Genomic DNA, 14,573 nt, shown 5'->3' with positions numbered 1-14,573 from the left:
TTTTCTCTGCCTACACTGCGGACCTGCCCTGGGGACTCAAAGACACAGGACCTGGGTAAGCTGCAGACACATAGCTTAACCCTTCCCCTGCTAGTAAGCGCTTTCCTCCAGGCTTTACTATGTCTCAACCAAAGCCTCACAAAGTCTGGGAAAACCCACACTATATTTTTCGCTGCATGTACCTCTTGTAAGGTATCATTACCCAGGGTCACAATACTGCATTATGCACAGCTTGTGAATCGGTGACGGCTCAGGAACCTCCTGTTGCTGATACTAAACCCAGTGAGCCTAGACCCCTGAGAGTGGGCTACCTCCCTTTCCCGGTGTATGGCATCCCTGGCAAAAGCGTTAGACTCGTTCCGAGACCCTTCCTCTAACCAGGGCACTAATACGGACGATGGTCAGAATCTCTCGTACTCCAGGGGTCGTACCTTGCCAAGGAGTTCTCACTCTTCCAGGAAAAGGACTCATGCCATATCCCCAGACCATCACCGGTTTTCAGGTTCTGAGAGCTCCATTTCTCACTCCCCTTCCATTGGGGCTAGTAGAGAACCTGTTTTCAGAGGACGATTCTGACACGTCCCTAGATCAGGAATTTCATCACGATAAGGAGACTCGACTCTCTAATTGAGTCAGTGAATAAGGCTTTGAGACTTGGAGGAATCCTTATCTAAAACGGATCATGCCGTGTCCTTTAAGAGGACCAAGTGAGCTCAGAGTGTTTGCCACTCATCCCGAGTTTAAGCAAATTGTTGAATCTCACAGGATCCGTCCAGATAAACGATTCACAGGGCAGAAGCCCATGGAGTCCAAATATCCCTTTGCCCAGGATCTAAGAAAAGATTGGTCACAATCTTCCCCAGTAGATCCTCCGGTATCGCGCCTGGCTACGAAATCTGTTTTATCCTCCTCGGAGGGTGCCTCTATTAAAAATCCAACCGGTCGACAATATCGCGCTTTCAGCTTTTTGAAGCCTCAGTGGCTGCACTCTTTCCATCTTTTGCCGCCACCTGGGTTGCTAAGGCTATGACCCACTGGGCTGAGGTCTTGTCTTCAGCAGTACTGGATACCAATCTTCCCCCCCCCCCCCCCCCGAGATAGTCAGAGCTGGAGATTTTGTAGTGACCGTGTCCCTGGATGCCGCAGACTGCGCTTCTCAAGCAGCAGCCAATGCCATCACCATCTGGAGGTCCTTATGGCTCAGGGACTGGCGTGCGGATTCTACTTCCAAAAGGTCATTGACTTCTCTCCCATATCATAGCGGTCGCCTTTTTGGCGAAAAGCTCGACCAGTTAATTTCTGACGCCACTGGAGGGAAGAGTAAATTTCTTCCACAACAGAGACCCTCTCGGCCCTTTCGGAACCTGCAACCACAGGCTCGGTCCCGATTTATTTTATTTATTTATTTTTTTCCATTACAACTCAAGTTGTTCCTCTACTTCCACATCTCCCGGTTCCGGCGGGGTACAACGTGGAGTCAGAGGTTCACAGGCCTCTTTTAAGCCTTCCCCTTCATGGAGAGGCAGGCCAAGGCAGCCGGGATCCAGAACGAGCAGACCTTCCACACAATGACTCCCTGCGGTATCCGGGGGACACCCTTAAAGTAGGCAGACGCCTGCTTTCCTTCAGTGCCGTGTGGCTCTCTGTCGTTCACGACGAGTGGGTCCGCGATCTAGTGTCCTCCGGATACATGATGGATCTCTTATCTCTTCCTCCAGACCGTTTTTTCCTGTCTTCTCCTCCCGGGGCAAAAGCATCAGAGTTCTTCAAAGCTATAAGCTCTCTGAGAAAAGACGGATTTATTATTCCGGTCCCTCAAAGCGAAAGGTTTCAAGGTTTTTATTCAAACCTCTTCATTGTTCCAAAGAAGGATGGTACAGTACGGCCCATACTGGACCTAAAACTGCTGAACAAGTTCGTCAGGGTGCAACGGTACCGGATGGAATCGCTTCGTTCTGTCATTGCCTCCATGGAAAAAGGCGAGTTCCTGGCATCTATAGACATCCAGGACGCATACCTCCACATGCCTATTCTCACCAAAGGTTTCTTCGCTTCGCAGTTCAGGAAGATCACTTCCAATTTGTTGCTCTGCCCTTCGGCCTCGCCACCACTCCCAGGGTATTCACGAAGGTCATGGCGGCTACCGTGGCCATACTCCACACCCGGGGAGTGGTGGTGCTCCCGTATTTAGACGATATCCTCATCAAAGGCCCCTCTTTCCGCTCCTGCAAGGAAGCCGTGGCCATCACAATGCATACCCTTTCTCGCCTGGGTTGGAAGGTAAACTTCAAAAAATCTTCCCCAGTACCGGCTCAGCGAATTTCCTTTCTAGGAATGATACTCGACTCGTCCCGGGGGTTGGTTCTTCTTCCCCCGGAAAAGATCTGTCTTACAGCGAGAAGCTCAGAAGCTCTCTCAGCCTCGCTCTCTCTCTCTGCGCTTCAGTATGAGAGTCCTCGGCAGGATGGTAGCAGCTATGGAGCCGGTTCCATTTGCCCAACTACACCTCCGTCCCCTACAGCATGCCGTCCTGGCTGTTTGGGACAGGAACCAGTTCTCCCTAGACCGTCGGTTCCTCCTTCCCCAGCGAGTCAGACAGTCCCTCAGATGGTGGACATTGAAATCCTCCCTGAATCAAGGGAAGTCTTTTCTTCCAGTACACTGGCTGGTTGTGACGCCAGACGCCAGTCTTCTAGGCTGGGGAGCGGTGTTCCTTCATCACACTGCTAAGGGCCGCTGGTCCCACCCCCAAGGAATCCTAAGGTCCTAACCCAGGCAGGTTTCTCTCCAGAAGTCATAGCTACCATGATCGGCGCTAGAAAGCCTACGTCTATGCATATCTATCATCGCACTTGGAAGACTTTCTTTTCATGGTGTAGCGACCGAGGACGTTCTCCTCTACACTTTTCCATCCCTTCCATTCTCGAGTTCTTACAAACGGGTTTGGACTTGGGTCTCACCCTTAGTTCTCTCAAGGGGCAGATCTCAGCCCTGTCTGTTCTCTTCCAGCGCAGGATTGCCAACAGATTACAGGTCAAGACGTTTATTCAGGCAGTCTCCCATCGGGCGCCCCCTATAAGATGCCGTTGGAACCATGGGATCTTAATCTGGTCCTTGGAGTTTTGCAACAGGCTCCTTTCGAACCTCTACAGGAGGTTTCCCTGTCTCTTCTTTCATGGAAAGTTGGTTTTCTAGTTGTGGTCACCTCTATTAGACGAGTCTCCGAGCTAGCGGCTCTGTCTTCTCCAGTTCCGTTCCTGAATTTTCATCAGGATAAGGTGGTTTTGAGGACATCCCCGTCTTTTCTACCGAAAGTTGTATCCTCTTTTCATCTCAATGAGGAGATTGTCTTACCGTCACTCTGTCCGGCACCAGTCCATCGCATCGAGAAGGCCCTTCACACACTGGATTTAGTGAGAGCTCTTAGGAGATACATCTTGCGGACAGCGTTTTTCCACAGGTCAGATGCCCTATGCGTGCTCCCGGAAGGACCGAGGAAAGGGTTTCCCGCTTCCAAGGCGACAATAGCCAAATGGATCCGTTCGGCTATTCAAGAGTCCTACCGAGTCAGAGGTTTCCCTGTCCCAGCAGGGATTAAGGCTCAATCCACTCGGTCAGTGGGTGCGTCTTGGGCCATCCGGCACCAAGCTTCGGCAGCACAAGTTTGTAAGGCTGCGACTTGGTCCAGCCTGCATACCTTTACAAAACATTATCATATTCACTCTCAGGCCTCGGCAGATGCGACCGTCGGCAGACGAATTTTGCAGGCGGCTGTGCCGCATCTGTAACTTGTGGGTACAAGCAGCAATTGCAGTTAATTGTTTCCCACCCAGGGACTGCTTTAGGACGTCCCATGGTTCTGTGCCGCCCAATGAGGAGTAGGAGAAAAGGAGATTTTTTTTTTTGTACTCACCGTAAAATCCTTTTCTCCGAGCCAATCATTGGGGGACACAGCACCCACCCTGTTAGCCTATTGGCTTTTGTTTTTTTTAGTTAACTTGGTTTTGGCATAGTTCATCCTTGTTAAATATTAAGCTCCTACTGCTTGGTTACCGAACTGGTTCACTGAGAGCCAGCAGGAGGGTGTATATTGCAGGGGAGAAGCTATTCTTTCTGTGTTTACTTAGTGTCCTCCTAGTGGCAGCAGCATAACACCCATGGTCCTGTGTCCCCCAATGATTGGTTCGGAGAAAAGGATTTTACTGTGAGTACACAAAAATCTCCTTTTTTCTGTAGTGGACAACTCTGTACAACTCCTCCCCTTTGTGTATTACTACAATGTGGGTTGGGAATTTTTTTTACGTACTATCATTAATAGATTATACGTACAAAGTTAAAATCATTCCACGTTGAACTTAAATTTTACATAAAACCTTAAACTGATGTGATTTCATCTATCATAGGCATCTGAGGCAGTAGGAAACCAATCCAAGAAACCCACAGTGCCAATACACACCAACAACAGCGCAGCTCAGCCTGCAACTCTACAGATCCGCATGACTACATGTAAAAGTGAACTTCAGCAGCTCATACAACAGAAGCGAGAGCAGTGCAATGCCGAGAGGTTGGTAAAGTACATGATGGAGAATGCCGAATGGGAGAGTAAGCCACCGCCAACAGGTACATACAATATCTATAATAGAGAATCGTACTGTATTAAAGCAGCAACATTCTAAGAACTGACTAAAGTGTCAGTAACAATAGGCATACAATGGTGTGTACTACTCAAGTGGCCATACTTGTGCTATGCACTTAGTTTTTTTTACTTTTTTTTTTTTTTTTTTTTTTAAATCCATGTACTAATTTGTCCCAATATTTTTTTCTTATCATTTTTTTTTTTTTTTTTTTTTTTTTTTTTTGCTTCCATTCCTTTCTGAACTGTATTTTGTTGCATATCACATTATTTGAAATTCTGGAGATTTGATCTTCTGTCTCGTCAAAGGTGAAAGCTTTGGTAAAAATCCACAGGACCGATCAATTTTCACTGCTATGCAAGCATGACATTTCATAAAATCTAATGTACAATTCTGGTACTTCCAGATAGAAACCCAACATATCTTGAAGTCTGAGTAAACTCTTAAAATACATCACCATGTTAAACTCTCAAACTGTGGGTAGGATTACCTGTAATTGACAACCCCTTTGAGTGTATGTTCTCACAGAGTGGATTCGCTGCTGATCTTCTGTTCAGATTGGTGAGCTGAAAGTCCTCAGTGTATTATCTGCAAACTCGATGCGATTTCACCAAACTTCGACCACATGCTGCCGCAAAAAAAAAATCCCAAGTAGCAAGTACATTTCTGCTTTGCTATTTTCACCACTACCGCCATCCCCTTTGCAATGCAGGGATTTATATCTTCATGTTGTCCATACAGATTTTGGTGAAATTTGCCACTAATTACAATCTAGATTACAAAGGGTGAAATCTGTTCTGAAAATCTGCAACATAAATTAGCAAGTTAACAAACTGTGCATCTAAAATTTTGTAGTTGGAAAATTGGAATTACTCATGAATTTACTCCAGGTCTAAAATGGCCATTAAGACTGGAATTGTTCCTTCTCGCTCCAATTGTCCTGCTTGTTATCCTCGATGCTAGTAAGTTCATGGGTGTGGACTGCTAACTGGTGACCACAGTTATCTTAAGCAACAAACTTCAAAGAGCAATCAAACATAAGTGGACACTATATTTTTTACCAAACTTGCATAAAGCAATACTACAGGTCACTATAAGGCTATGTTTACACCTTGCATTTTTTTCAGCTTTTTTTTTATGCAGGCAAAACCTGATTTCTTGGCAGTAAAGAAGCTGCTTACAAAAAGTGCATGGTACTGCTTGCATGGTTTTGCTGCGTTTTTCAGGATCCCAAAGTTCAGCTTTGCTTCCCTTCCACAACAGAAGCATGAACACAAATCATCAATGCAAGACACATGTGAAACCATAAAGCCATTTTTTTGAAAAAAAGGCAATTTTGATTAAATTATTTAGTGGAAAAAGACTTTTGTCTGCAAAAATAGTGACTATTCTGCACCAAGTTAACATGAGTTCATGAAAATATACACAATTACAAATGTAATAGTGGGGGATGTGAATTGATCAGGAATAATTTATCTTTGACATGGACAGAGCATTGTTTGTAGGACACTGTTTACTTTCACACCTCAGTCAGCGACAGGCATTGTTGAATTTCACACCTTGGTCGGCCAATGTTTACTTTTGTACACATCAATAATTTAATGAAACTGTACTAATCCCAACTGCCATAAACACAAATACATTACTGTTTAAACTTGGGATAATTAGAAAAATAAATGCGTTTCACATAGTGCTGTACCTGCTTTTTTTTTTCCCCACTAAAAACACAGCAAAACCTGACACCTGCGTTTTTGCACTTACCCATGGTTTTGTATGGGAGAAAAAAACCCGCTGAAAGTGACACAGGACGCAGGACGAGCGGTGGATGCCGCGTCCGTATAGCACAGCACTGGCACCAAGTGCAGCCTGCTATTTATAGCTGTACCAGCCACAAGCAGAGGGATTAATCTCCTATTAGAACGACAATCTGTGAAATACTCTGAGAGGTACATTGATGAAGGTCTAATCTGAGACCGAAACGTCAATATTGTATGTACTCTCTTTCAATTAAATCTCACCTTCATTTGACCACGTGTGTGCCAAGTTTATCCACAACATAAGTACGGTTTGGGCATCTACTTGTGCACCACAATTTATAGTAGTGCCTACGGCTATCTTCCAAGGGTTGGAATTAGGGCTAGGGTTGGAAATAGGGTTAAGATTAGGCTTGTGGTTAGGGTTAGGGTTAGGTGTGTGTTGGGGTTAGGGTTGTGGTTAGGGTTGGGGTTAGGGTTGTGTCGGGGTTAGGTTTGTGGTAAGGGGTGTGTTGGGGTTAGTGTTGGAGTTAGAATTGAGGGGTTTCCACTGTTTAGGCACATCAGGGGTCTCCAAACGTAACATGGCGCCACCATTGATTCCAGCCAATCTTGCGTTCAAAAAGTCAAATGGTGCTCCCTCCCTTCCGAGCCCTGACGTGCACCCAAACAGTGGTTTACCACCACATATGGGGTACCAGCATACTCAGGACAAACTGGGCAACAACTATTGGGGTCCAATTTCTCCTGTTACCCTTGCAAAAATAAAAAAATTGCTTGCTAAAACATATAATTTTTGAGGAAAGAAAAATGAGTTTTTATTTTCATGGCTCTGCGTTATAAACTTCTGTGAAGCACTTGGGGGTTCAAAGTGCTCACCACACATCTGGATAAGTTCCTTGGGAGGTCTAGTTTCCAAAATGGGGTCACTTGTGGGGGGTTTCTACTGTTTAGGCACATCAGGGGCTCTGCAAACGCAACGTGACGCCCACAGACCATTCCATCAAAGTCTGCATTTCAAAATGTCACTACTTCCCTTCTGAGCCCCGACGTGTGCCCAAACAGTGGTTTACCCCCACATGTGGGGTACCAGCATACTCAGGACAAACTGGGCAGCAACTATTGGGGTCTAATTTCTCCTGTTACCCTTGTGAAAATAAAAAAATGCTTGCTGAAACATTAATTTTTGAGGAAAGAAAAATGATTTTTTATTTTCACGGCTCTGCGTTATAAACTTCTGTGAAGCACTTGGGGGGGTTTAAAGTGGTCACCGCACATCTAGATTAGTTCCATGGGGGAGGTCTTGTTTCCAAAATGGGGTGACATGTGGGGGAGCTCCAATGTTTAGGCACGCAGGGGCTCTCCAAACACGACATGGTGTCCGCTAACGATTGAAGCTAATTTTTCATTCAAAAAGTCAAATGGCGCTCCTTCCCTTCCGAGCCCTGCCGCGTGCCCAAACAGTGGTTTACCCCCACATGTGAGGTATCGGTGTACTCAGGAGAAATTGCCCAATAAATTTTAGGATCCATTTTATCATGTTGCCCATGTGGAAATGAACAAATTGAGGCTAAAAGAAATTTTTTGTGGAAAAAAAAAAAAGTACTTTTCTCATTTTTACGGATCAATTTGTGAAGAACCTGGGGGTTCAAAGTGCTCACTATGCCACTATGCATCTAGATAAGCTCCTTGGGGGGGTCTAGTTTCCAAAATGAGGTCACTTGTGGGGGAGCTCCAATGTTTAGGCACACAGGGGGCTCTTCAAACGCGACATGGTGTCGGCTAAAGATTCTATTTTTCATTGAAAAAGTCAAATGGCGCTCCTTCCCTTCCGAGCCCTGTTGTGCGCCCAAACAGTGGTTCCCCCCCACATATGGGGTATCGGCGTACTCGGGACAAATTGTACAATAACTTTTGGGGTCCAGTTTCTCTTTTTACTCTTGGGAAAATAAAAAAATGTTGCTAAAAGATAATTTTTGTGACTAAAAAGTTAAATGTTCATTTTTTCCTTCCATGTTGCTTCTGCTGCTGTGAAGCACCTGAAGGGTTGTTAAACTTTTTGAATGTGGTTTTGAGCACCTTGAGGGGTGCAGTTTTTAGAATGGTGTCACTTTTGGGTTTTTTTCAGCCATATAGACCCTTCAAACTGACTTCAAATGTGAGGTGGTCCCTAAAAAAAATGGTGTTGTAAAAACGAGAAATCGCTGGTCAAATTTTAACCCTTATAACTTCCTAGCCAAAAAAAATGTTGTTTCCAAAATTGTGCTGATGTAAAGTAGACATGTGGGAAATGTTATTTATTAAAGGGAACCTGTCACCACGTTTTTGGAAGATGGGATAAAAATAGCGTTAAATAGGGGCAGAGGTGGGCATTACATTAGTGTGTTTGTTATGCGTTTATTACCCACCTAAGTTGCCGAAATACCTTTGCAAAGTCTCCGTTTTTGCCTGTCAATCAGGCTGGTCTGGTCAAAAGGGCGTCTTGTCTTCCCCCAGATTTTGCGTAGTTTTCCGTTGGTGGCGTAGTGGTGTGCGCATGCCCAAGGTCCCGAATCCTCTGCCAGGGGATTTAAAAGAGCGCGCTGTTCGTTTTCATTGGTGATCGGTGGGCGCGGCCATCTTCCTTTGGCCGCGTGCGCAGAAGCGGCGCTCTGCTGGCCGCGGCTTCAGGAAAATGGCCGCGGGATGCCGCGCGTGCGCAGATGGATATCGCGGCGGCCATCTTCCTGAAGCCGCGGCCAGCAGAGCGCCGCTTCTGCGCACGCGCGGCCAAAGGAAGATGGCCGCGCCCACCGATCACCAATGAAAACGAACAGCGCGCTCTTTTAAATCCCCTGGCAGAGGATTCGGGACCTTGGGCATGCGCACACCACTACGCCACCAACGGAAAACTACGCAAAATCTGGGGGAAGACAACGCCCTTTTGACCAGACCAGCCTGATTGACAGGCGAAAACGGAGACTTTGCAAAGGTATTTCGGCAACTTAGGTGGGTAATAAACGCATAACAAACACACTAATGTAACGCCCACCTCTGCCCCTATTTAACGCTATTTTTATCCCATCTTCCAAAAACGTGGTGACAGGTTCCCTTTAACTATTGTGTCACATAACTCTCTCATTTAACAGAATAAAAATTCAAAATTTGAAAATTGCGAAATTTTCAAATTTTTCGCTAAATTTCCATTTTTTTCACTAATAAATGCAAAAATTATCGACCTAAATTTACCACTAACATGAAGCCCAATATCTCACGAAAAAACAACTCAGGAATGCTTCAACGGATCCTAGCGGTTCTGAGATTATTACCTCATAAAGGGACACTGGTCAGAATTGCAAAAAACGGCCAGGTCATTAAGGTCAAAATAGGCTGGGTCATAAAGGGGTTAAATAAACAAAAAAACAAACGCAGCCGTTTTCCAAATCGGTCAGGAAAAAAAAAAAAAACAATATGTGAGCATGGGATTTCTGAAATCTAATAGATTTTGCTGGTACTGTAAAATGCTGCTTTAAATTTGCATAAAAAAAATGTGTCAACATGGCCTAAAACTTTGATGTATCTGAGCAATATGCTTATTTCTCCACTAATGAGCCATGTTTTTCCCTGCCTCCTGGAAGATAAACACATCAAATCTGCCCTGCTCAAGACATGATCAACTGTTGGTGTCCGGTTACACGGCACATTATGGTCTATAGGGAGGCCAGAAGGAGCAGAGAAACAAGCCACTTTCCAGGACGTTCCCCTGACAGCACACTGGAGGACGTCCTCCTCATCCTTGCAGGGACAGGAAAAACAACACGAGAGGTTAAAAGGTCCCACTCTGCACCCTTTCCCTTAGTGTTTTTCCTGTCCCTGCATGGAGGGACACACGAGAGTCAAGAAGCTTACTGGACCGGAGGGCTTAGGGGGATCGTGCGGCTGGTCCAATATCCTTCCCCCCTCGGCGGTAGCCCAGGGCAGATACTTCCTGGGTGGGAGTCCCTCTGCCCAGAGACCAGTCGAGCGGACTGGCTCCTCGGTGAGCCACTTCCTCCCGGGGAAGGGGGGGGAGGGGCTCTCGGCTCAGGCGCCATGCGGCACATTATGGTCTATGGGGAGGCCAGAAGGAGCAGAAAAACAAGCCACTTTCTAGCATGTATATTGGCTTACGACAGTTGGATTCATAGCTACACTGCTCAGTACTGATGTAATTTCCTCTGTGCTTCTGTGTGCAACCTAAAGCAAAAGAGCAGGAATACAGCGGTGTGTTCTGCGGTGTATGGGAGATATCATAGCTAGTCTCTTCTCACAAGTTGCAGAGGGAAAAAAATGGTGAACAATGGAGGATACAAGTTAATTAGTGGCCAAAAATAGTGTTATTCTGAAAATTTACTTGAAAGTATAGTTATTTAACATTTTGGCAAGGATTGTTACTGAAACCTCACATGACTGTTTTGACGGGCTTCAGATAAATGATACTGTAGTTCTGCCATTTCAACAAATGCACAGCTTTGTCTAATATTTGGACACTTCTAAATATTCCAGTTCTTTTACACAGGTTTTTTTTTTGTTTTTTTTTTAATTCTTTAGGATGGCACCCAAAAGGCTTGCTGGTGGCACACTTACATGAACATTGTGGCCCCATAAACAGAATTCGTGTCTCTGATGAACATTCAGTTTTTGCTACTTGCGCAGATGACGGAACAGTGAAAATCTGGAATAGTGCAAAAATGGAAGGAAAAACCAGTACAACAAGGTATAACAAATGTCCAGATGAGAGTTGGTTTATAACTTCCTTTCTTATGTTGATACGAATTAAGCTTTCCTTGACTGAGCCTTATTTTGGTTGCAAGGTGCCAGAGAAGTTCTTCTTCACATTGCCACATTCAGAGAGCCATACTTTATCATTCCATACGCATTGCTTGGTAGGAACTAGTTTCTTGTGAGATGAGTTTTCTACAGTGACCTCTTTTTTTTTTTTTTTTTTTTTTTGTTTTGTTTTGTTCCTGGAAAGAATTATATATAACAAAGTGATCCTGTTCTTGGTTTTTTTTTTTGTGAAACATAAACGGCATGCTATCTTTACATTCTATGGGCCAGTACAATTATGGCAATACTAAATATGTGTGCTGTAGTGTTTTACTACTTTTTCACAAAAATCATTTTTGTGTACGACAAAGGATAGCCAAGCCACCAACTCCATAGAAATAAATAGAGCAGGGTGTGTTTTCGAGTCTGTGCACCGCCGCCACTCAATTCAGACTTTGGGATCTCTGTTTTTGGGGTCAGAAAGGGGCACTAATGATCAGTTCCCCAGCGATCATTAACTTCTCATCTATTCTGTGGATAGTTGAGTGGGAAAACCACTTTACATCATTATTTAATTTCCCTTTTTTTTTTTTTTTTTAAACACTTCAAGTGTATAACAAACTACCCCATTCATCGGCCATTCATTCTTTCTTCCAGTTTGCTGGTTTAGGCTGGATCCAGTGAGCAAAAAAAAATATGGATCAGTTGCAAATGAAAGTGGAAAAAACAAACGGGTGGATGATTAACGGATTGCTGCTTATTCGTTCCCACTGATCACTATTTGACATGTAAACATATGTTTGTATGTCTTTTGATTATGTAACTGACTCAGAATTGCATTCTTAATTTATCTAGATCCATAGTGACTTATTCTCGCATTGGTGGAAATATTAAAACTGTGACATTTTGCCAAGGATCACAGTACGTAGCTGTGGCCTCAGACAATGGCCACATACAACTTCTTGCCATTGAAGCTTCTAAACCACCTAAATCACCCAAAGTGCACACAATACAAAGCAGGTATGTAATATCGATAATCTGTTTTATAGGGAAGCCATCTTTAGAAAGTGAGCAGAGTTAAATCTGTGTCTTGTGATAAATGGAAATTTAAAAAAAAAAACACATTGTATATATAATTTTTTTTCTCCTACGCCTCATTGGGGGACACAGGACCATGGGTGTTATGCTGCTGCCACTAGGAGGACACTAAGTAGACAGAAAGATTAACTCCTCCTCTGCAGTATACACCCCTTCACTGGATACAATTTCAACCAGTTCTTGCTTAGTGTCTGTAGGAGGCACTTGGGACCCCAACTTTCTTATTTTAATTTTTATTTTTATTTTTCTGTAAATTTTTATTTTTTATTCAACGGAGTGAAGGGGGCGACGGATCCTTTTTTATGGGACCCGCTCTCCCCCGAACCAGCAACAGGCGAGTATACCTCCCCGTCCCTCTCCTGCGACGTATGGCGCACGAAAAGCTTGCGCCGGGGCAACGGTTCCTATACGGTCCCGATTTAACCCGCCCCCCCCCCCCCCCCCCCCACCTGCAATAGAGCATTGTGCTCTGGAGAAAATGCAGCCGGAGGGGAAGATGTGCCGCACAAACCCCTCTGATCAGACGAGGATGCTTCAGGGGCCTCTCCATCCCCATCCAGGGTGCATGGATTGAGTTCACACCCTCACAGACTGCAGATGTGAGAACCGGGGAGCACCGCGGCTGTAAGTACATTCCCCCCTGCTCCCCCGTGTGCGGCAGTTATGCGGTCCGGGTCCCTGGGGAGAGGCGCCGCCGACCGGGGGTCGGCTGTGCTGGGCGGAGGTTCAGAAAGCTCCGCCGCGGCCGCACATCGCCGTCAGGCCCCAAATTTAGTCCCCGGCTTCTTCAGCCAGAGTAGGCCGCAGTGGGAAAAATCCCTCCCACGGCCGTAGCTCCGCCCCCTACACCGGCGCTTCTCGCCTGGGACGAGAAGCGCCCTCCAAATCTCGGGGGCCATATTTCCACATCTCTGCACGGAGCCCACGCTTCTACAGCGCTCCAGGACCGCCATATCTCTCCCTGGGGACACAGTCTGGACCGTGGGTAAGCTGCTTCAAGAAGGCTTAACCCCTTCCCGGCGTATACTGCCCGCTCTGTCTCCAAAGGCACTATGTCACAATCCAAGGAGACTAAAAAGGGTAACAAGAAGCACACAGTGTTTTTCACTGTATGTGCCACTTGCAATACGGCCCTGCCCCGTGCCTACAGTAGCCCACTGTGTGCGGATTGTGCCTCGCCCTCTGTGCAGCCGCCTCTTGCCGCCGCCGCTACTGTCGCCGATGCCGCAGCCGTCGACCCTGTAGAGCCTAGTCCCCCTGAGTGGGCAGCCTCTCTGTCACGATCTGTGGCTTCCCTAGCCAGGGCAAATGACTCCCTCCGGGGCCCCTCTCCAGGTCGGACCGCGGAGGATTCAGACGACGGTATGGATCCGTCTACCAGCAGGGGGCGTACCCGGTCACTTTCCACCCGGGGCTCTAGAAAACGTGTTCACGTTTCATCCCCTGACCATGAGCTAGCGGGCCCTTCAGTGCCTGCAAGCTCTGCTTCCCGGTCCCCTTCCCCAACCTCTGATAACTCTGAATATGAGTCCGTCATTTCCTACGTTCAGGACTCCCCCCTCCTCCCAAGAGTCTCTCGACTCTGTCATCGAGGCGGTCAACCAGACCCTGAAGGTGACTGAGGACTCCGTATCGGAACCCGAACACGTGGTGTCTTTCAAAAGGACTAAACGTGTTCAAAAGGTTTTTGTCACTCACCCTCACTTTAAGGAGATTGTACAAAAACATAGGGATCGCCCAGATAAACGTTTCATGGGACAAAAGTCCATTGAGGCAAAATACCCTTTTTCTTGGGAATTAATCAAGGACTGGCTGCAGTCTCCCTCAGTGGACCCTGCTGTGTCACACCTCGCGTCCAAGACCATCCTGTCTCTTTCGGACGGTTCCTCCGTTAAGAACCCCTCCGATCGCCAGATTGATTATCTGGCTCGTTCCGCCTTCGAGGCCACAGGAGCGTCTCTCTTTCCATCCTTCGCCGCCTCTTGGGTGGCGAAGGCTATGGTCTCCTGGACCGAGACTCTTTCCTCTACCATCCAAGCCAGTGACTTACCTCCAGAAGCCAGCATCCTGGTTAACCAGATAGCACAGGCCGGAGACTTCATAGTCAACGCCTCTATGGACGCAGCCAATTGCGCTGCACAGGCAGCCGCCAATGCAATCTCCATCAGGAGAGCCCTGTGGCTCAGGGATTGGCGAGCAGATTCGGCTTCCAAGCGTTCTCTAACAGCCCTGCCTTACCAGGCTGGTCGGTTATTTGGAGAAAAATTGGACCAAATGATCTCGGATGCTACCGGAGGGA

General features: G+C 46.3%; 1 protein-coding gene across 2 annotated transcripts in view; it reads left to right on the top strand.

Annotated features, from left to right (window-relative positions):
* PIK3R4 (phosphoinositide-3-kinase regulatory subunit 4) overlaps window positions 1–14,573 on the top strand; it is an 85,705-nt gene that overhangs the window by 58,162 nt on the left and 12,970 nt on the right. For both annotated transcript variants that reach the window (XM_077269016.1, XM_077269017.1), the window contains exons 12-14: window positions 4,404–4,620; window positions 10,958–11,123; window positions 12,032–12,196. In XM_077269016.1, the coding sequence (XP_077125131.1) occupies window positions 4,404–4,620; window positions 10,958–11,123; window positions 12,032–12,196 (548 nt within the window). The remainder of the gene's footprint in view (window positions 1–4,403; window positions 4,621–10,957; window positions 11,124–12,031; window positions 12,197–14,573) is intronic.

Source organism: Ranitomeya variabilis, chromosome 6 (assembly GCF_051348905.1).
Source record: "Ranitomeya variabilis isolate aRanVar5 chromosome 6, aRanVar5.hap1, whole genome shotgun sequence".
In the NCBI taxonomy this organism is placed as follows: Eukaryota; Metazoa; Chordata; class Amphibia; order Anura; family Dendrobatidae; genus Ranitomeya; species Ranitomeya variabilis.
The sequence above is the reverse complement of the archived record's forward strand: the minus strand, read 5'-3'. Positions and strand labels throughout refer to the sequence as shown.